This window comes from Phascolarctos cinereus, unplaced genomic scaffold (genome assembly GCF_003287225.1).
Source record: "Phascolarctos cinereus isolate Bilbo 61053 unplaced genomic scaffold, phaCin_HiC Scaffold_4;HRSCAF=312, whole genome shotgun sequence".
Lineage (NCBI taxonomy): Eukaryota > Metazoa > Chordata > Mammalia > Diprotodontia > Phascolarctidae > Phascolarctos > Phascolarctos cinereus.
Genome location: NW_027555847.1, coordinates 140,067,401 through 140,090,797, shown reverse-complemented (window position 1 = coordinate 140,090,797; position 23,397 = coordinate 140,067,401). Strand labels below are relative to the sequence as shown.

At 39.7% G+C, this 23,397-nt stretch overlaps 1 protein-coding gene across 4 annotated transcripts in view; it reads left to right on the top strand.

Moving 5' to 3' along the window:
- The window catches only part of PRKCB (protein kinase C beta), a 641,836-nt gene that overhangs the window by 428,814 nt on the left and 189,625 nt on the right, over positions 1 to 23,397 (top strand). For all 4 annotated transcript variants that reach the window (XM_078152651.1, XM_020995626.2, XM_020995625.2 and 1 more), the window contains one exon: positions 10,628 to 10,774. In XM_078152651.1, the coding sequence (XP_078008777.1) occupies positions 10,628 to 10,774 (147 nt within the window). The remainder of the gene's footprint in view (positions 1 to 10,627; positions 10,775 to 23,397) is intronic.

The following is a 23,397-nucleotide window of genomic DNA, read 5'->3' as shown; positions in this document are numbered from 1 at the left end:
ACCTATAACTCCTCTTTGAACTTGAGGGTTATGAGCTGCAGTATATAGACATATACACCCACATACATATACATACATATATATGTGTATATGTGGATGTGTGTGTGTATATATGTGTATATTCATATTTACTTTGGGACCAAGCTTGTGGTGATGAACTTTTCTGTACTGAGCTCAGCTCATCCTTGAACTATGGACATACATTCTATTGTCAGATCTGTGCCACCCATCTTTCTAGCTCTGCCCCCCTCCAAGTGCTTGCATTTCAATTTCATAGACTTTGAAAATCTAGTGTCTAACGTCCCCTCCATAGCACAGTGAATAGGACTTTAGTGGAAGCAGGTGTTGTACATGGCAGCGTCAGGGATGAGGAGGGGGAGGGAAGTTAGTTTAGAATTTTTTTTTTATTAGAACACATACACTTACAGATAAATGATGGTGCCACCTCAGAATCTGTGGGTGGTGGTGAGAAAACATTTCATACATAAATAAAGCTTTTTGTACAGACCATTTCTGACTTGGAAGTAAAGGTGTGCTTTATCTATATTCTTTAAGTTCTCCCTTTCCCCCTCACAAGAGTCAAGGATTTATGCATTGTCTTAAGATCACTTGTGGATAACTAGCCTTCACCATCAGTCAGCCCATGTACTGTATCAGCAGATTTAAAAGCTGTTTTCGTGGTACCCCCAAATGCTCTAAGAAGTGTTTTGAATGACCTTGAATAGGAGGAATGTGATGCCTTGCGATAACCAATTAGCACCAGCAGAAACTCAGAAATTACCTTCGAGCCTCCTCTTTGGAAAAGGTCTGAGCGACAGTAAGAATGAGCTGCTAGAATCGGGTTAATGGAATTTCATGGTAGGCTGAGCTCTGTGCAGTCTCCACAATATGGCATATTTCAGAAAATTAAAATAGGCTTTCTTGAAGATAGCCTTTACAAATTCTGGCTCACAAAAGGAGATGGCTCTTGGAGCAATAAAAGATTGTGTCCAGTGATGAGATTTAGTGTTTTTGAATGCTTGCTCTGCCAGGCTTTAATAAGAAATGCCAAAGGCTTGAATTCAGACTCTTTAGTTTCTACATTGTCCAGTCACTCCCACAGAGCATTGTATATTCTCTTGGAACACTTGCTGCCTTTATACATTCAACTTTCCGTACCACTGAATAATGAAAGCTTGGCCTGATAAGAGTTCAGGACCTCAACTACCTGATTCTGTTCCTTCCTAATGAAAGCCTTTCTTAGAGGAATCATCATGGTATGGAGGTGATCAGGGGTTCCTCAAGACTGTGACAGGAGAACATGCACCCTCTCCCACTGCTAAGATAGGTTTGATGGCAGACTGTTGTTTGCTTTGTAAGGAACAGGCCAGCAGAGTTTGGAGAGTTGTGGTACCAGAACTGTAGATAACTGGTGATGAGGAATTTGAGGGGCTAGGGGAGATGGATTCGCAAAAAACTCATGATAATGGTCCACTTAAGATCCTTCCCTCTCTTCTGAGGTCTCAGATCACTTCTTTAAACATCTAATATGACATTGATTTACTGTCTGCTAAACCAGATCCCTAAACTTGTCTCTGTTAATGGCACCCTTAGAGTCTCAGTCATTTTTTGAGAGTGCCCCTAGGTCAGAAGAAATACCTAAGTTTCATTAATTAAATAGTTAGATCCAAACAACTTGATAAGTATTTATGTCCTAACAACTTAGTAGCCATTTGAAAAAAGAAAATACATAGATTGCATGCCATCTTGGGGAGGGAGATGGGGATGGAGGGAGAGAAAAATTTAAAACTCAAAAGCTTATGGAAGTGATTGTTGATAATTCAAAATAAATTAATTTTAAAAATAAACCCACATAAAACAAAAAAAGAAAAAAGATACACATAAATTAAAAGGAAAATGTTATTCTGAAATAACCGTAATTACTTCTTGATGGGATATGTGAGCCTGTGGGAACTGTACAACTTCTTAAACCTTGGAATCAGATTGGATGCTGCCATGCTTGCTTCCTGCTTCACATTGATTTTTCATGTGGTACTTGATTTTTATCACAGCAATTGCCAATAGATCAATCAATCAGTCAGTAAATGTTTATTAAGCACATATTATGTTCCAGGCACTGTGTTAAGTGAAAACTCAGCTTTATAGAGGTATGATGGTGAAAGTGATAAAGTTTGAGATGCCACTTATGTAGCTGAAAGTACAGGTAAACAAAAACATTTCTCAAACTTTAAAGAATGTTCTAGAAAACAGTGGACTATGAGCTAATGTAGAAACTGTGAACTACTTCAAGCAGTAATTGAAAATTTACTTTGGTGCCCCAATGTGCCACAGGGCATATGATATAGGACTAAATATTTATTTACTACTTGATATGAAGTAGTGAAGGGGAAAAGTGGAAGGAGGGAACGAGTTTGGACCAGCAAATGGAACTTTTGAGTCTTGGAGGAAGCCAGGAGACAGGGGGAGGGGAAAGGAAAGACAACAAGGCGAAACGTGTGGCATCTGGAGACAGCAAGTGAATGTGTTTGTTGAATGATAGATGAATTGGGGAGAAAAAGAGACTGCCCACTTAAGTGTAGAAGGGTTAAAGTCTTTATAGTTGGAGAGCGGGTTTAGGTTGGAGAAATCACAAGTTTTTGAAATTTTGAAATACATTTCTGTTACTTAAATCTTGTCCTGCGATAAGAAATGTGTCCTATTATACACCTCGGTAGAGTGTAATCTCCTTGAAGCCAAGGTTTCAGGAGGTCAAGGGTTCTCCCTCACTGGAAGTCTTCAACCAAAGGCTGGATGACCATTTATTGGGTGTGTTGTAGTAGGGATTCTACTTCGGACTAAACAGCTAATGAGATCCCATTCAACCCCCAACTTGTGTTGTTCTATGATATTTTTCATTTTTGGGTGTAAGCCCCCAAGTTGTAAAGTCCTCCACATAGTGCCTGGCACACAGTGAGTACTTAAATGCTTGTTTTTGGCCAGTCCTACCTTCCTACACACATGGAAAAAGTTCTTTATCAGTGGTTGTTAACTTGAATTGGTCGACCACACCAGGGCTTTGAGAAGTTTACTTAGGTGGAAATAGTTAGATTGTATGCAATATTAGCATTTTTGTAGCACTTCTCTGTTAAGGAGGAAAAGGAGCCATGCCTATCATGTGCCCTGAAAGTTTGTTCTCCAATCTAAGTCAAATTGTCAGTTATTTGTCTTCTGCTCCTCATTTGTCTTGATTTTCAGGGCTTCCTTGTTTCATCTGGAAACATCTAGGTTACACAGTTAATAGAGCACTAAGCCTGGAGTCAGAAAAACCTGAGTATAAATCTGGCGTCAGATACTTCCTAGCTGTGTGACCCTGGGCACACAGAGGTCATTTCATCTTTGTTTACCTCAGTTTCCTGAACTGTAAAAATGAGTCAATAATAACACCTGCCTCCCGGGGCTATGCTGAGGATCAAATGAGATAATATTTATAAAGCACTTAGCATGTTGCCTGGCACATAGTAGGCACTTGATAGATGTTTGTTTCCTTCCCTTCCCCTCATCCTGGTGGTTGCCTTTCCTTTTGCTTCTCATCTGGCCTGGACCATTTGCTGTTGTTCTCTCTCATGTTAATTCTCTCTGATCTACTACAACCTTATCTTCTAGCCATACATCTGTCTCCTTAATTGATTGAGGTGCTCAGCTTTCCAATTCCTGTACAATCAATGCACATCTGTCCTGAAATCCTGGTATTCAGCCTGTGAAGTCTTATTTACCAAGCAGGCAGACTGGATATGAGAGCTCAGGAGGAATCCTTTTTGTTACTCTCAGGCAGGATTTAGGAAATGACTTTGTGGACAGTTTCTAGTGGGATGAAGAATGTATCAGAACCAAGGGAGGAATTTTCAGACCTTAATATTTTACCAAGTTAGTCAACAAGCATTGATTAATAATAGGTGCTAGGCTCTTTCTACAAAGGACCACTTATAAAGAACAGGGTACTAAAAAGGGAAAAACCATGGTCCTTGACCTTAGAGAATACCCATCCTGATAGGGGGAAGACAACATGCAAATGAATACTTATAAACAAAATATATGCAAAGTAAATGGAAAATAATCTCAAAGTGAAAGCATTAGAAGTAGTGAGGGGGAAAAGTGGAAGAAGGGAATGAGTTTGGACCAGAAGATGGAACTTTTGAGTCTTGAAGGAAGCCAGGAGGCAGGGGGGAGGGGAAAGGAGAGACAACAAGGGGAAAGGTATGGCATCTGGAGACAGCAAGTGAACCACTACCAGGGATGCCCTTTGAGTTACTACTTCATCCAACTAAGGACAAATGATACCGCTGCCACTCAGTGCGTTTAGAGAAGAATATCTAATTTTAGAGTCAGGTGCCGAATTTAGGACTTCCTTCAAGAAAGATCAAGTCCTGTCATTAACTGGGGACAAAAGACACCTTGGAGAGCTGCTGCACACTTGACACCAGATTTTCCTAGTGCAGTGGATTAGGCCTGAGTTCTTTCTTTCTTTCTTTTTTTTCAATAAATAGTATTTATTTTTTTCGAATTACATGTAAAGACAATTTTCAACATTCACTTAAAAAATTTCTTGAGATCCAAGTTTTCTCCTTTCCTCCCACTCCTTCTTTCTAAAATGGTAAGCAATTTGATATAGGTTATATATGTGCAATTGTGCAAAACATATTTCTATATTAGTTATGTTTTGAGAGAAGAAATGGACCAAAAGGAAAAAAAAACATGAATAAAATAAAAAAAATAGTATGCTTTGATCTGCATTCAGACTATATCAGTTCTTCTCTGGATGTGGATAGCATTTTTTACCATGTGTCCTTTGGAATTGTCTCAGATCATTGCATTGCTGAGAAGGGCTAAGTTATTTATAGTTAATCATCACACAATGTTGCTGTTACTGTGTACAGTGTTCTTCTGGTTCTGCTCATTTCACTTTGCATTAGTTTATATCAGTCTTTCCAGGTTTTTCTGAAACCTGCCTGGTCATCATTTCTTATAGCAAGTAGTATTCCATTAAATTCACATATTACAACATATTCGGCCATTTGCCAATTGATGGACATCCTCCCAATTTTCAATTCTTTGCCGTCACAAAAAGAGCTGTTATAAATATTTTTGTATATGTAGGTCCTTTTCCCTTTTTATGATCTCTTTGGGATATAGTTGGCCTGAATTTAAGTCATGGCTCTGATAAATGTATGGCCTTGGGAGAGTCGTTTTAACCTTTGTTTGCCTCAGTTTCCTTATCTGTACAATAGGGATAATACTTTTACTACTTGCTTCATAGGACTGCTGCAGGCAAAGGGATTTTCAGACCATAAAATATCAGTGAACTATTTTCATACTATTTGTGTTACAAAATGTCAGGGGTTTTTGTTGAAAAGAACAGTGGGCAAATGTATTTGTTTCCATTTGCATACTGAGTTCAAGAGCCTCTAGCTAGAAGGATGAGCATGAAATCATTTGTTCATTTGTATTCCTGGAATTGTGTATTTATACATGAAAAAAATTATCTTTTTTGGGGGGGCAATTGGGGTTAAGTGACTTACCCCAGGTCACACAGCTAGTAAGTGTCAAGTATTTGGTCTGAGGCCAGATTTGAACTCAGGTCCTCCTGACTTCAGGGCTAATGCTCTATCCACTGCTCCACCTAGCTGCCCACCCTCAAAAAATTATCTTGGCACTGATTGAACAAACAACCTTCAGCATACATTTCACAGGATCACAGAATCTCGTAGTTACAAGGAACCTTAGAGGACATTTTTTAACCTCTGTCAGAGCAAGAATTTCTTCTACAACATAAGATTTGATTAGATAAAGCATTTATTAAGCAATTACCCTGTGTTAGGCACTGTGCTAATCACTGGAGCTACAGATACAAACAAATAGAGTCACTGAAGTCAGGAGGACTTGAGTTCAAATCTGGCCTCAGACCAAACACTTGACACTTACTAGCTGTGTGACCCTGGGCAAATCACTTAAACCCAATTGCCCCCCCCCCGCCAAAATAAAGAGTAAAAAAAAAAAGTCACTGACCTCAAGGAGCTTACATTCTAATAGGAGAAGACAACTCAAAAAAGGCTGTTCGAAAGGGATGGCAGTTAGAATAGTACCATTTTAGGGGCAATGTGGAAAAGAATCTGAGCTAGGATAGAGTGAGCACGGCTTGCATGACGCCTCCATAAATGGAAATTCTGAAGAGAAACTTGACTGTAGGAGGAAGAGGCTCTAGGTATGGAGATGTTGCCAATGGGAGGCCACTGGGTTGGAGGTAGAAAGGCAGTCTGGAGAGTCAGGAACTGAATTGGTACCTAGTAAGTGCTTATCTAGCTTTTACTTGAACACCAATATGGGTGAACCCATTCCCTGCTAAGGAAGCCCATTCCACTTTGAGACTGAAAGATTTCACTTATCTCAAGCCCACATTTGCTTTTCTATAACCTTTATCCATTTACTGACCTCAGTGCCCCTTCCTGTGCTAAGGAAATACAGAGTTGACCAAAGCACAGTTCCTGACCTCTCATCACTTTCAGTCTAGTTGGGGAGATGGTATCTAGGTGAAAATTTGAATAGCAATGCAAAATGATGAATTTTAATGCTGAGTAGGAGAGACAAGTAGGACAGATCATGAGCAGAGAGGGATTCAGAGGAAGAAGGAAACCCTGAATGGGGGGCCCAATATTGTGATAAGTAGTTTCTTCCTAATACTGAAAACTGATGAATTGATTATTCAGGGATCACTTGACAACCTGAGAACATTTTAAAGACAGAAAGTGTTGATGGAGCCAAGATGGCGGATTAGATGCAGCAACCCAACTGAACTCTTTCAATAGTCCCCTCCAAAAAACTTTAAAATGACTCCTATAATAAATTTTTGAAGTGGAAGAGTGAGCAAAAGGTCAGGGTGGGGCATTTTTCTGGCCTAAGAAAACTTAGTTGGCAGGAGAGGTCTGTGATACCAGGGTGGAGGCTTATCAGTAGCACATACACGTAGCAGCAGCAGCAACAACTGAGGCAGCTGCAGCAGCTTTGGGAGCTCTCAGCCCAGAGTTGGTAAGGGGGCTAAACTACTAGTCAGAAAGAGATCATAGGGGACCCTTTGCTGGCACTGGGGGCAGCTGGCACTGCCAGCTCTACTACTCATATGCAGTTGTGGGTCATGGTTGCTCTGCATAGCCACAAGGGAGCTCCATAAAGGAGCAGGAGCCCTGGTCCCAGTTCCAAGGCCAAGAGGAGTGCAGCAAGGTGGCTGCAGAAGAGCAGGGGACCTGGTCACAGTTCCAGGACTAATAGGAGAGCTAGTGCCTGTGGCAGTTTTTTTTTTAGATAAAGACCAAAGTATAGAGCAGGAGAGCAATGGCCACATCTCCCTCCAGATTACACTGCCTTGGCATCACAGGAAACTTACAGACCCCACAGAACTAGCTCTGAGAACAATAGCATGAAAAAACCTGAATCTTGGGACAGTGTTTCTCCACCCCTAGGTGAACAGAGATGAGCTTTAATGCAACGTTCAAAGTCAAGAAGAAACAAGCTGGAAAAATGAACAGACAACAAAAAACTTGACCATAAAAAGACACCAGAGTGACAGAGGGAAGACCAAGATACAAACTTAGAAGAAAACAAAGATATGAAAACAGATACAATTGAAGTCTCAAAGAAAAATGCTAATTGGATGCAAATCCAACAAGAATTCCTGGAAGAGTTGAAGAGAGAGATAAGAATGGTAAAGGAAAAATCAGGAAAAGAAATGAGAGTAATATTTAAAAAAATTATGAAAAGAGAAATGAACAGCTTGGTAAAAAAAAAAAGAGAGAGAGAGAGAGGTTTGGGCATAAAAAGTACTGTAGAAAATACCTTAAAAAACAAAATTGGCCTAATGGTAAAAAAAAATTTTAAAGGCACAAAAATTCACTGAAGAAAAAAACTCTTTAAAAGCCAGAATAGTCCAAATGGAAAAGGAGATACCAAAATTCACTAAAGAAATGAACTTCTTAAAAAGCAGAACTGAACAAGTGGTGGCATATGATTGTGATGGAGTACTATTATGCTATAGGAAATGATGAGGGAGGTAGCTTCAGAAAAACATAGCAAAACCTTTATGAACTGATACAAGGTGAAGTAAGAAGAACCAGGAAATCATTGTGCACTGCAACAGCAATGTTATAATGATGGTCAACTATGGAAGACTTGTCTACTCTAATCAATTCAATGATTCAAGACAATTCCAGAGGACTCAGTGAAAAAGATGCTATCCACCTCCACAGAGAGAACTAATGAACTATGAGTTCAAACTGAAGTATAATTTTCTTTACTTTTTTTTACTTTGCTTTCCCCCTCATTGGGGAGGATGTGGAAGGGAGGGAGAGAATTTGGAACTCAAAATTTAAAGAGAAAAGAATGGTAAAAAATATATATATTTTTAAAGTAAAAATAAAGACAAAGTATTTGTACTTCTTGGAAAACTCTTCTGATCCCACCTTCCCTCCCTAATCAGTAATGACTTTTCTTCAATATGTATTCACATATTGTGTGTTATTTTGTGTATGATATGTGTCCTTGCTTCCTGCTAAACTATAATTAAGCTCCAAGCTCCAAGGACTGTATCTTATCTAAACTTTTGTTTCATTTGCAGCACTTAGCACTAGCCTAGTCGACTTGCTCATAATAAGTCTACTTATTCCATGTGACAACACTTTGGAAATTTAAAGCTCATGTCCAGGTCTAGGTAATATGGAAATGGGGTGGGATAGGGTCCATAAAGACGTGGAGAGGTGTTCAAGAAGTCTAATGTCCCAAAAGAGGGCGGTGACAATGGTTTTGCTCTTGGCACTGATCAGATGTATCTGGAACATCGTGTTCAGTTCTGGGTGCCAAATTTTAAGAGCAACATTGACAAAGTAGAGTGTGTCTGAAGATCAGTAACCATGATTAAAAAAAGGATTTGGAAACAGTTTCCTCTGAGGAACAGTGAAAAGTATGGGGAATGGTTAGCCTGTTTAAAAAAAAAAGGCTTATCAGGGTGGGTTGTTGTTGTTCAGTCCTCTCTGACTCCTCATGACCCCACAAATCATAGCAATCCAGGCCCTTCTATCTTCCACTATCTCCTAAAGTCTGTCCAAGATCATGTTCATTGCTTCCATGACTCTGCTGTCCCCTTTTCTTTTTGTCTTCAATCTTTCCTAATTCTAGGGTCTTTTCCAGTGAGACCTGTCTTCTCATTATGTGGACAAAGTATTTAAGATTCAGCTTCAGATCAGGATAGGTAGGAGAGACATTACTGCTACCTTATTATAGCTAAAAATCTGTTAGATCAAGAGGAAATAGATTTCTGAGTTGCTACAGAGGGGAGTACTAGGACCAAATGGGTGGAAGTTAAGGGAAGGCACTTTTTAATGTAATGTAAAGATGAACTTCCTAGACTCTAATGCGGTATAAAAATGGAATACTTTGGGGAATAGTGAATTCCCTGTACCTAGAGTTGTTCAAGTAGAAGCTGGATAAACAACCACCACAAAGGGGATTTTTGCCTTGAGGAACAGATTGAAGAAGATGAGCTTTGAGATGCCCTTCAGCTCTGGGATTCTAGGCTTCTAAGTCTGGTACATACGGATCCTGGGAGGCAACACAAGTAATAGACCAGAAACTAAACTGTCAGAAACCCAGCAAGCACATTGCTTAAGGGAAAGTCAATGCAGGTGTTTAGAGGTCTGGATCATGAAGGAGGAGAATGGAGATGCACAGGAGACCAGATGGAAAGCACCAGCTGTGCTGAAGCATAGGAGGAACATTATTTAGAGCCATGTACACCTCAACCAGAAGCCTTTTTGGGGGGGCTTCTTGCCCTTTCTGAATCAATGAATCAGCAAGCACTTATTAAATGCCTACTATGGGTTAGGCATTGGGGATACCAAAAATATGTAACAATTTCTCCCCTCAAGCAGTTTATATTCTATTAGTATAAGCAATATGTAAATTTTAAAGTATATTTAAATCTGTACAAAGTAAATCCAAGTCAATGAGAGGAGGAGGGGAGACACTAGACAGAAGTACCGGTATAGAAATCAGTGCTGAGGTCAAAGAACAGCTCTGTCCTCCCATGAGCCCAATGATGTTCATTCTGTGAGCCTCTGTTTTCCCAGATGGGAAGATAGTAGTGATGATAATATTTGCACTGCCTATTTCACAACATTGTCGTGAAGAATACTCTTTTTCAACTATATAATACCATAGAAAAATGAGTTATTGTTACTAGAAGGGAAATATAGCAACATGGATGAAGTCAGGAAGACTTTTGAAGTCAAGAAGACCTGAATTCAGCACTACCTTGACACATACTAACTTGCTATGTCATCCTAGGCAAGTCACTTACCTTCACTCTCTCAGACAACTTCCTGAGACTTTGAGTTATTTGTGACTTACTGATCTAATTTACCGGGGAAAGTTTCCATGCCAGTAGTTCCCTAAGCCTGTGAAATCACAGATCCAGATCAAGAAAATAATAGTGGTTATTACTATTGCTGTGGGTACTTCCTCATTATTTATAATATGTGTGTATTATCTGTATTTTTCATTGCTTTTGTGGATCCTTTCTAAATGTTCTATGTGTTTTCCCCTTTAGAGGGCCAAGATTAGCCAGGTAAACAAGGTTACCGAAGAAAAGACAGCCAATGCAATATCTAAAATTGACAACAATGGAAACCGAGATCGGATGAAACTGACTGATTTTAACTTCCTCATGGTGCTGGGGAAAGGCAGCTTTGGCAAGGTATAGTATGGTGTGGAAATAAATTGCTTCATAAGGAAAAGAGCATTCCTAGGATTTGGGGTCTTTGAATTTGGCACAATTAAAATTATATTCTGTTTTAACAAAGCAGCAACATGGTCTGGAGTATTAAACTACTGGATTAAAAGTAAAACAACCTAAATTCACATTCTGTTTATTTGGGATGTTTCTGTTGCACTGCCTCCTCTAAGCTAATGTGGGATGCAAGTAGCTTTATGATTCACTTTATCATTTGGACACATTTATCGATATGCAGCTGCATAGGTCCTATGCTAGTTACTGTATCAGTAATCCGGGGGAAATCATATTGGTCTTCAAGGAACTTCCTGCCTAAAACACTACGAGGCAGAGGAGAATCCCATGCGCCATCAGTGCCTTTGGGAGATTGATGTTGTTGAAGGGACTGTGGACTGGAAATTAGGAGGTTCAGATTATAATCCCAGCTCTGTCTGTGACTTTGGTGTGATCCTTTTCTCTTGGTGGGATCCTCTTCTCCTCTGTGAACCTTAGTTTTCCCATCCATAAAATCTTGGTGTGGTACAATGGAATGAGTACTGACTGTTTCTGGAGTCAGAACATCTGGGTTCAAAACCCACCTTGGATGCTCACAATTCGTGTGACCTTGACCAAGTCACTTAACCTCTATAGTCCTCATTTCCCTCATCTGTCAAACAGGAGCATTTCATTAGATGACTTCTGAGGTATCTTCTGTGTCTACATCCATGACTCTCTGATTCCTTTCAACGAGGATTCTGTGTGCTGTTCTCAAGTCTCTCCAGCTCTGACATTATGTTCTATGTTCTAAGGTCCTTTCCATCTCTGACACCACACTCTATGTTCTGATATCCCTTCTATCTCTGACATTCTGGGTTCCAAGGTCCCTTCCATCTATGACACTGAATTCTCAGTTCTAGGATTCTTCCTAGCTCTAATATTTTAGGTACCCCTACTCTCAACCTATGCCATTTTACACAGAAACATGCAAGCCCCAGTTTTCAGTGTTGGATCTGAAAAATAAATAACCAGAGTTTTCACTGATGATGCTCCAATTAAATCACCTATTTCTGGAGCAGCTGCAATCCAGTGACAGCACAGGGGTGGGATGTGCTTCCAGAAAGAAAGCAATCAGAAAACTGCCATCTGTAACTCATTGTTCCAGCCACCTGCTTGTTTTAGGGCTGTGTCATAGGTGGACTGGAAAAGAGGATGCCTCCGTCTACATTTTATAGTCACTAAGATGGGCCACAAGGTTACTGTGGGAACTGTAGTTACTGTGCTGTAAAGGTTACAGTCATCATAAATTGTGGGTAAGTGTTTTTACTGTTCTCTCTCTTAAGTTCACGTACTAAAATCTAGGATCTCCAAATCCAAATCTTTTGCTCTATTAGATTTAAAGGTGACCCTAGGGATGAAGCTTCTCATAGAACAGAGCATCCTAAAAGACAGGAAAGAGACAGTTTTAGTTTGAAACTTGGAGCATTGGGTCATGAAAGGCGTCTTAGAATATAGAATGTCACAGCTGAAAGTTAGGACATAGAACGAAGAATGCTAGAGCTGGAGGCTTCTTAGAATGTAGACTGTCCCCCATGCAGATGAGAAAATAGAAGCTTAGGGAGTTTGTGACTTGCCCATAGTCACATAGCTCAACCTAAGCCTTCCGCTGCTATACTAGGCATTTTATTGGGTAAAACAAACAACAAAAACCTAAGGTCCAGAAAGGGTAATTGACTTGGTCAATTGAATTGTTCAATGACACACAATTATTTAGTAAAACAATGAGGAGTAATTAGCCCAGTACCTGGCACATAGTAGGGACGTAATAAATGTTTACGGACTATTGACTATAATCCATTGCTTCTGACCTTTTACTGTTGCTTATACCCACAGACTCTTGGTGTTCCTGGCCCCAGGATAAGACTGTCCTATCTTTGTGACAGGAGTTTGATATAGAGCTACAAATTACATGGAAGTTGTCTGGCCTTGAGATGGGGTCTTCCTGGTGCCATGGTTCTCTTTCCCTGCCTCCTTCTTTCCAAGCACTGATCCTGTCTGCCCAATGGAATCAGTAGGGGCAGCTAGGTGGTACAATGGATAGAGCACCAGCCCTGGACTCAGGAGGACCTAAGTTCAAATCCAGCACGTAATAACTGTGTGACGCTGGATAAGTCACTTAACCTGAGTTGCCTACGTGCATGCACGCGCACACATACACACACACAACCTCAGAGGCTATCTAATGGAATAAGTAAGCAGTAGAAGATGAGCAGAAGTCTTCTGAAGTCTACCATTCTTCATCATGCTTAAAACTTCCTGGAACAACTATTAGTCAGAATATCCAACTTTACCTCTTTATGAAAATTATGTCAATGTGTATAAAAGACTATTGCAGCTAATGGGACCTTAGAAAATAAGATGGTGGAGCTGGAAGCAACCTGACAACATACTGTAGAACACAAAACCCCCAGCTATTTCCATGTAGAAAGACTTGGGGAAGGGATGACAGGCTCCAATGCACTGGAAACACCTTCAACTTGTGGGAAGTTGTAGGGGTTGGAAGGAGCATTAGACAGAACACAGAATGTCAGAACTGAAAGGGACCTTGGAATACAGACTACAGAATGCTGTTCCAAGCAGAAATAGAACCAGTGAGGTGACATAGTGGATAAAGCCTTGGTCCTGGAGTCAGGAAGATGTAAATCCAAATCTGGTCTCAGACACTTACTAACTGTGTGATCTTTCACAAGTCACTTAACCTCTACCTCAGGTGTCTATCCTTAAAATGGGGATATAATAGTACCTATAATCTAGGATTGTTGTGAGGACAAATGACATAAGTCTTTAAAGTACTTTGATAAATGCTGTCTGCTGTTATTTTCTGACCCTTCCTACTGTCAGTTAATTAATTTTAAAAATTTATTCAGCATCTAGTATATGTAAGACACTGTTAAGAAATGGAGGGGATAGCAAGATAAATAAATCTCTATCCCTAAGGGGTTTACAATCTAGCAGGAGAGGTAAGTGCGTGAAATTCTGTCTACAATAAAATTTGAACTCAGAGTTTCCTGATTTGAGGCCCAGCACTTTGTGCACTATGGTGCCATCTAACTGCTCCAGAGGGTAAGATTGCTTCTGTCTATGGAGCCAAGTGAGAGGAGTCAGGGAAAGAACAGAGCAATTGGAGGTGAGACCTTAAGGGGCATTTCTTCCACATTTTATGGATGAGGAAACGAAGGTCCAGAGAAATAAAGTGACTTGATCAAGGTCATATAGATAGTAAAGGGTTTCATGGAGGAGTGTGCCTTGATGGAGGTGGTTTTCTACTCCCCCTCCCCCATTCCCTCCCTTTTCTTCCTCCCACATTCCAAAGAGGAAAAGCAATTTCTGATATCTCTCTTCCAAATTAGCAGATAAACTGCCTCCTATGAGAGCCCCCTACTTATGCTTGTCTTCTATTAACCACTCACTTCCTTTGAAACCCTAAAAAGGGAGAATTTTGCATTCAGTTACTCTGCAAACATTGATTTAATATTCAATATATGCCAGTCACCATGCTAATACCTTAAAATACAAAGAAAGGTCAAGACAGCCCTGTCCTCAAGGTGTTTATGTTCTAAGGAGGTAGACAACAGACAAACAACTATGTACAAACAGGGTAAATTGGAGGTAGTCTTAGAGGGAAAGGGGGGATAGGAAAAGGTTTCTGGAAGAAGGCTGAATTTTAGCTGAGACTTGAAGGAAGTCAGAGAAGCAGGGAGTTAGAGGTGAAGAGGGAGAAAATGCCAGACTTGGGGGCCAGCCAGGGCAAATTCATAGTCTAGAGATGGAATGTCTTCGTCAAGGAACAGCAAGGAGGTTGGGGTCACTGGATTGGAGAGAAGTAAAAAGACTGGCAAGGTAGGAGGGGGCCAGTTTATGAAGGGACATTAAAAGCCAAACAGAGGATTTCACATGTGATCCTGGAGATAAAAGGGAACCGCTATTTATTGAGATTATTGAGTAGAGAGGCTGACAGGGTCAGACGCTTGCTTTAAGAAAATCACTTAATACAGCAGGTATTTAGTCAATGTTTTATGGACTTGAATGATCTTAACACTTCACTTCCTGCTAGACTTCTTGACCTTTCCACCTTCCTCAGCCTTCACTTCCAAAGACCAAGTTGATCACAGAATCTTGATAGGTAGAAGGGAAGTAAAAGTTTTATATTTGAGACACAAGTACTGTGATCCTTGTGGGCTGCCTAGGTAAGGAGGGAACCAGAGGTAGAGTTTAAATGGATCTGAATTTTCTAAAAGAGTCACCCTTAATTAGAGGGGGTGCTGATGAGTGAAGTACCTTGTTGCAAGTTGTAGGTGTTTCCAGTGCATTGGAGCCTGTCATCCCTCCTCCAATTCTTTCTACATGAAAATAGCTGGGGGCCCTTAGGGATGGTGAATTAATTGAATAACCACGATTTCCTTCCATGCTGATAAGTGGAAATAGGGCTTTAAATTGCCTTTCTGATTAAGTGCCTCAATTACAGGTGTGGAGGAAGGGACTAGGGAGAAGGAGAACTGAGAAACCATTTGGAAACTTAAAGCAAGCTTTTGAGAAAGGGACAGACTTGCATTAGATTGAGTGGATCTAACTGTTCTAAATTTGCTAATGAATGCCTGACTTATTGGACTAAATGAGGAACCATTTCTTTTCTAAGACTAGACCCCAGGGCTTCTGATTCTCCTAGGTCTTCAGTCCCTGCACTACCAGGCAGAATGAGGACATTTGTTGCAGGAGGTTGGAAAGTGTGTGCTTGTACTCTGTTGGGCAGGTCACTGAACCTCCTAAAACTCAGGTTTCTCACATTTAAAGTGTCCTCCATCTCTAAAGTTTCACAATTTTATATCTCGGGGTATGCTACAAAGGAGATATGTCACAAACAGAATTCAAACTGGTTTTCTTGAGTCTCCCATTGTAATCTGAGGAAAATAGTAGAAGTGAACAGTTGACCCAATGAGCCACCAAGACCTTTCCTAGGCTTCTTATTCTATTTGATTAAAGAATGACAATAATGATGATGACTGTATTAAAATTTTATCTTGTTCTTGTCCCCCTGACCACACCCCCCTTTTCGTCAGTATAGTAAATTTATAAGTAGCTAACATAAAGTAGCAATAGCAAAGATTGCAAAGGGTCACATACATTCCGTCCCAAAGGTCAAAGGAGCATAATTTATACATTATTATCATGTATTAACCAAATATCACATCCTGGTAACATGTGCTGAATCAAGGATACCATCTAGGCTTGACTATCAGGACCTTTTGGTCCTGTAATGTGTAAATCTCAGAGAAATTCCAGACATCTTCAGTAAGACCAGCAGAACACCAAATAGTACTGATAACTCTGAAATGATGTGACATCTTAACTTTAAAGTTTTACCCACAACTTTGATATGATTTAGATATGTTATTGAATTAACCCAAGGCGGCAAGATAAGAGTTAGTCTGTTCCCCTCAAAGACTCTATAAAAATGAAACCCCAAACTATCACCCCTCTTCCTAGCATTCTTCCATCATCTCCATTGGGTCCACACTGCCTAGAGCTACTAACTCTAATCCATGGTTAGGGAGTGATTATCTGTACATCCTGTTCCCCAATGCTGCCTACCTTCTGCCCACACTGTCTGCCTATGTATCCTCCTTTTCCCACTTATCTCTGTATTTTCTGTGACTGTTTGCCCCTACACCCTCTGTATCTTATTAAAGTGTGGTTGCAGCCTTATTGGTCATTTTGCAGACATCATGGTCTTTCCCGATGAGTTCTCAAAGAATTGGGCATGCCTGCCCCATTTTATAATTTCATGAATTAATTATCAATTCAGTGATGGCAATAGCTGATATTTCTTTTAGAACTTAAAGGGTTGCAAAGCCCAAATTATCTCTCTTGATCCTCACAGTGACCCTGTGAGAGAGGCCCTGCACCAGAGGGAATATCTAGTCCCCCAGTCACAGAGAGATGGGAAGGTGGTAGAACAATTTGCCATGGATGAGGATCTCTGTTATTCCAGGGATGAGATGATGATGATGATGGCACTGCAAATATGATTAACCATTATATTTTACAGATGAGAAAACTGGGAGTCACAGATTAAATGACTTTGTCAAGGTCACACAGTGAATTAGTTATTATTAGTAGAGTTAATTTGTCTTTGTCTTGCCCATGGGGTTCAGAGATGTTCATCTATGGAAATTTGTTCTGCTATTTTCTCATCCCTCTAGGGCTTGGGGGCCACCCCACCCCCCCCCCACCCCCACCCCTACCAAGGAGTTGGTGAATAATTTCAGGCAGTCCTTAAACTTGGATGGGAAAATTGCATCTTCATTTTTATTAACTCTTTCATTAACCTCTAAATGAATTTTAACATATTCTTCAGTTACTTAAAAACATTATTTTGAGAAGAGTCTGTTGGTTTCACCAGACTACCAAAGAGGTCCATGATACAGGTTAGGCATCTCTGCTCAATGTGAAATAGGGACTAGATGTCACCTCTAGTGCAGGGATACCCTTTTCCTAATCCAGTTTAGGGAACTGTTCTGCCCGGGATTGGAGACAGATCTTCACCCTGGATACGAAGCATCCATGGCTGTTACAGGGACATTTGCAGGTTGACTACCTACCTGCAGTAGTCAAATGCTTGTATGTATCAGTGCATTCTCCCATTTGCATTTGCCACTTTGGTATGAGAGATGAAATGTTCCCAGTCTTGGGGCCCCTCTCCCCATCAAATCTGTACCTCTTCACACTTTTTACAGAGAAGCTGCTTGGGTGACAGATATGGCCTGGGGTTTGACAAGCATGGCATGCTGGCATCACTTCAGCATGTCCAATCAATCTCTTGGAATCCTTCCCCTTAAGGGATAGGGCCAGTTGAGTAAACAACCTAAACAGCAGTCCAGTGTTATTTACTATAGGAACTGCATTTGTTTTCAGATTGAATAGAGAAAAATTCCAGTTGAGGGAAATTATTTGAATATGGTGATCCTTATTGTTACCCAAAAACTATAACTTTTACTGTCCATTATGATGATGGTAATCACTTTGATGCTAAGATGATCATGATTTGATTGACTGCACAGATCATAGCCCCTCAAGATAGTTCCTTATGAGTTGCCTGGTGTCCCCACCCCTCCCAGAAAAACCATCATCTGGTCTTCTGATGATAATAATAGCTGACATCTGTAAAGCACTTTCAGGCTTATAACTATCCTCTGATTATTAAGATGCTCACTGACATTATTTACTGTAGAATGTCAGGAACAGAGTTCAAGTGAGGGAAGTAATCTCCTTGCACAATGAATCATGGAATCTCAAAGCTGCAAGAAATTTTAGGGGCTAGTTCAAACCATGACTAAACTAGTACCATCCATTCTTACTGTAACATGTGGTAAATTGCCCTTTCTGAAACCTAATTAAGTTTTTATTGCCTAACAAAAGATATCCCCTACTCTGTAGCCATTGAGACTTTGCTTGAGGATCGCCAATGAGGGAAAGTCCCCTCCCTTCTGAAAGGGCCTGTTACACTTTTATATACCCACTAATGGTTAGGGAGTTTTTCCTTGTATCAAGTCTAAATTTACCTTTTTTCACTTCTTCCCATTATACTTAGCTCTTTCCTCTGGGGTAAAGTAGAACAGATTTTCTCTCTCTTTCACCCTTTCAGATATTTGAATACAGCTATCATGTCCCCTTTTAAGCATCTTCTTAGCCAAATCGAAACTTCTTTAGTTTCTTCAAATCTATTTTGTGTGGCATGATATCAAGGCCTTTTACCATCCTTGTTACCCTTCTCTGGATGCACTCCAACTCAGCTGTTTTTCCTAAAGTATGAAGTTTGGAGTCGCAGGCCTGGGTTCATTTCTTGCCTCTAATGCTTAATACTTGTGTGACCTTACTTAGGCAAGTCATTTAGCTTCCTGGCCTCAATTTCTTCATCTGTAAAAATGAGAGGCTTTAACTACATGCCTTCTGATGTCCCTGTGAGCTCTAAATCTGTGACTCTGTGAAACAAATCTTCCAGATATGTTCTAAAATGTCTCATTTCTAGATGTTTTGGCTCTCAATGTAACCTAAGATTACATTACTTAATCTTGTCTGCCATCTCACAACATTACTATTGGGGACCTTCAGATTGGACCACTAGTTCATACCTAGAGGAGCTAGGCTGCTTGGGTCTGCTTTTGCTGAGACTTTGTATCCTCATTTTCCCCCTGACCACAGTCTACCCTGACCTTTCCTTAGCCCACAATTTTTTTTTCTCCCGGTTTCTCTGAGAACTGTAATCAAATCACTGCTCTTATTGCCTCTGGAAAGGATACATTCATGTCAGACAGCTCTCCTGTTCCACTCAGCATCTTTGGGATTTCCCAAACCTTGACTCTCTGCCCTGGCCCTCACTCCCCTATATGTATTGTCTCATCTATTAGAATAAAAGCTCTTTCATGGCAGAGACTGGCTCACCTTTGTATTTTTATCCCCAGCACAGGGATTGACACATAATAAGCACTTAATACATCCTTTCATTTATTCATACAACTGAGCTTTAGTTCACAAAACCCACTAGATCTTCTTCAGACAAACTAATATATAACCATGCCTGCCTCCTCTTGTTCTTGTGAAGTTGATTTTTTTCAACCCAAGTATAAGACTTTCTATTTATATATATCAAATTTCCTATTTATTGGAATTCAGCCCAATGTTCAAGCCTGTGGATATCTTTTTGGATGTTGATTTTTTCTAGTAGTATATTTGCTGTCTCTCCTAGTTATGTTATCTCAATAACATCCATTCTTCATCCAAGTCATTGATAAAAATATTAAATAGCTTAGGACCAAGGAATGATCATAAGGGAATTCTACCTCTTTCCAGTTCACCCCAAACCATTGATCACTTTAATCTGCTTATATGTATTCTTGTGTAGCACATATATCTCTATCTTATCCACAAGAACAGCAGAAGAGATTTGTCAAATGCTTCCCTAAAATCTAAGTAAACTATATCTATAGTACTCCCTGAAACCACCAGTCTAATTACCCTGTCCACACACAAATTGTTTAGTTTGGCATGACCTGTTCTTGAAAAGCTAGACCTACTCTTTGTTATCACTGCTCCTTTTTCTACATATTTCCTAAGCATCATTTTAATAATAAGCTTCTGAGTTTTATTAGGACTTTGTCAAGTTCTTTAGCCTATAGTTTGGAGACTCTTACTTTTTCATTTAAAAAATGGAATAGAGGCAGCTAGGTGGTGCAGTGGATAGAGCACCAGCCCTGAAGTCAGGAGGACCTGAGTTCAAATCCGGCCTCAGCCACATAACACTTACTAGCTGTGTGACCCTGGGCAAGTCACTTAACACCCCCCCCCCATTGCCTAGCCAAAAAAAAAAAAATGGAATAGAATTTATCCTTCTATAACTACTAAGGCAACCCTCTGGAAATTCCCAAAGTTCTCTTCTGGTCAGAGGGGTTATAGGGAAGAAACTAAGACCAAGGCTGAAGCTAAGGCTTTAACCTTCCCCCTTCCCAAGTTATTTTATCTGGGGATTTTGGATGGAGTGACTCACTTTTATATACATAGAATCTCAAATCTCTGAATTGTGAACTAGTATGTGTGTGTATTACTAATATCTGTCTATATCTATACATAGACATAGATATTAGTATCTATAGATAATAGTATTTATTTATATCTATATATCTCTGTGCATATGTTATACATAGCTAGCTAGCTAAATGACCTACAGGGTGTTGTTCCTAAATGAGTTTGAATACATTTCTTACTACTTATACAACATCACATTAGTTCATCCTGACTTTTAAGGAAATCAATTGGTCAAATACTTTCCACATTTAGTCTAAAGCCTGTGATTGATCAACCAATCCAATAGGCCTTGTTCACACTTAGTTCACACTTCTGATTGATTTTTCTCACCTCAAGAAGCATCATTTACCTTAATTGGGGTGAAAAGATTGATTGTATGACTCACTGGGCCTCTACCTCCAGCTGTAAATTCCTTGCTAATCTTTGTTCATTTTTTTTATCTTTCAGTGCTCCTAACACTATTCTTACAGTACTCCATTATGTGTTTGAATTCATTGTCTATTACCTTCTCTTGTTTTCAACTTCTGTACATATCTTTCAAATTCCAAGTTATTTGATGAATTCCTTGTGTTAACTAGATCAATCTCTATAGAGAACTTCCTCTCCTATTCTCCATTCTCCTTTCTTCCTCATCAGATTTCTCTCTCCCAGTGTTTTCAGGATTTCATCCTTGGGAGTTTCTATCCCTCCTGGATTGACTTCCCCTATAGAATTTTCCAATCCTTTCTCTGAACCATTTGCTGTCCCCAAAATCTAGCATATACCTTAGACAATAATGACCCTACCTCACCTTTATCACAAGTTCTCAGATGGAGATGTCACATTTTCCCTTGCTTCCCATCATTTCTACTTTAACAATCAGATTCTTTTAACTGGTGAGAATTTGGTCCAGAATAGCAGTTTTCTCGATTCTTTCTCCCATATTAATTTTTTATTGTAAAATTTGAAACCAACTACAAAAAAATCAAATAAGCATACAAAACAAGATGTAAAATCTCACTCCAAACTCTTAGCTTTTGAGAAGGAAGAACCAAATAATTAAGAAACAAGAAAAAACAACAATAACAAAGAAAAGGCTTTGGTGCTGTGTCCATTTTAGGCCAGTTGGTATTTCCCCTACCTTTCACTCTCTTTACCTCTTTACTTCCTCTCTCTCTCTCTCTCTCTCTCTCTCTCTCTCTCTCTCTCTCTCTCCCTCCCCCTCCCCTCTCTCTCTCCCTCCCCCCTCCCCCTCTCTCTCTATTATGTTACACAGATGTAGTCAGTGGCTCTTCAGTTAGAGGACTTTGCTTTATGTTATGTTAGCCTTCCCATATTTCCTTTTGTGCTTCCTATTTATCATATTGTATTACCATAATAATCCATTATATTAATATATCAACATCTATTTAGCCATTTGCTAATTAGTGAATGTACAAGTTGTTTTCATTTTTTACTCTTGCAAATAAAAGTACTATGAATATTTTTGTACAGATAGTCCTTTCTCCTTTTTTTATTTTTGTAGGGATAGAGTTCTAGGACTTGGAAACTCTGGGTTAAAAAGCCCCATCAGTCTTTTAACTTTTACTGCATATTGCCAATTGTTTTCTAAAATATTTGTACCAGTTTACTGTCTTAACAATCTTCCCTCATCTGTTGAAATATATTAAGGTAAGTCAGGGAATTATTAACTGCTCTGCTCTCATACTACATTTTCAGTCAGCCCATTCCATATTTGGAAAAGTTAAGTAAACAAGCTAGCTTTGTTCTAGACACTTTACTAAGACTAGAGATGTAAAGAAGGGCAAAAACAGTCCCTGCCCTCAAGGAACTTACATTTTAACGGGGGAGGTAAATGTGAACAACCATGTAAATGTAAGGTGTTTATAGGGTAAATTGCAGGTAATCATAGAGGAAGACATTAGCATAAAAGGAATGCCTTAGACTTCTTGTAGAGATTAAAATTTGAGCTGAGACTTGAACTAATCTGAGGAAGTCAGGAGGTAAGGAAGTGGAAATAAAATGGGAGAACATTATAGGAATGGGAGGCAGCCAATGAAAAGTCAAGAAGTTTGGAGATGGAGTGTCATGTTTGAGGAATAGCAAGGAAGCCAGTGTCACTGGGTCTCAGAGACTATGGAGGGTAATAAATTGAAAGGAGACCAAAAGGGTTGAGGGGGGCAGGCTTTAAAAGCCAAATGGTATTTTACACGTTATCCTGAAAGTAGTTGGGAACCATTGGAGATTATTGAGTAGAGGGGGTTTGTTTGATATGATCAGATCTGTACTTCAGGAAGCTTATGCAGAAGTTGAACAGAGGATGGGATGGAGTAGGCAAAGACATGAGCTAAGGAGACCAAGCAGAAGGCTTTGTTGCAGTGGTCCAGGTGTGAGGTGATGAAAGCCCACACCAGATTTGTGTTAGAGGAAAGAAGGAGTGGATAAGAATTGGTAACAGATTGGGGGTGGTCATTGAAAGAGAGTAGGGGGTTGAGGATGACATGTAGAGTGTGTGAGCCTGTGTGACTGGGATAATGGTGGTCTTCAAACTGAACTATTTCACTCTCCTTTATTTCTTTTAAGGGAGGAGAAATAGAGGGACACATTGAGAAATAGAGGTGATGAACAAAATATACCAATACAATTCAAAATGAGATTAGAAACTAGTCTTCCACAGCAGTACTTGGTGATTTTTCCTACCCTACCTTAGTTTGGGTTGTGAGCAACATTCCTTTATATATTGACACCTAATTGACACCTTTTAAGATGAATCATTTCCAACTGCCCTTCAGTATCTCCCAGAAGGTGGATATTTCTACTTTTTAGTTTAGATTCTCAGAAGTTAAACATGTTGATTGTTACTAAAAATTCTCAAAATTGCAATTTCTAGATTCTCAAAAGGTTCTGTCATAGTCTAACCATTTCCAGAATTCCTGTAGCTTTGGCATCTGTCTAGGATATGATTCTATATTGTTTCTCATTTTACTCTTAGA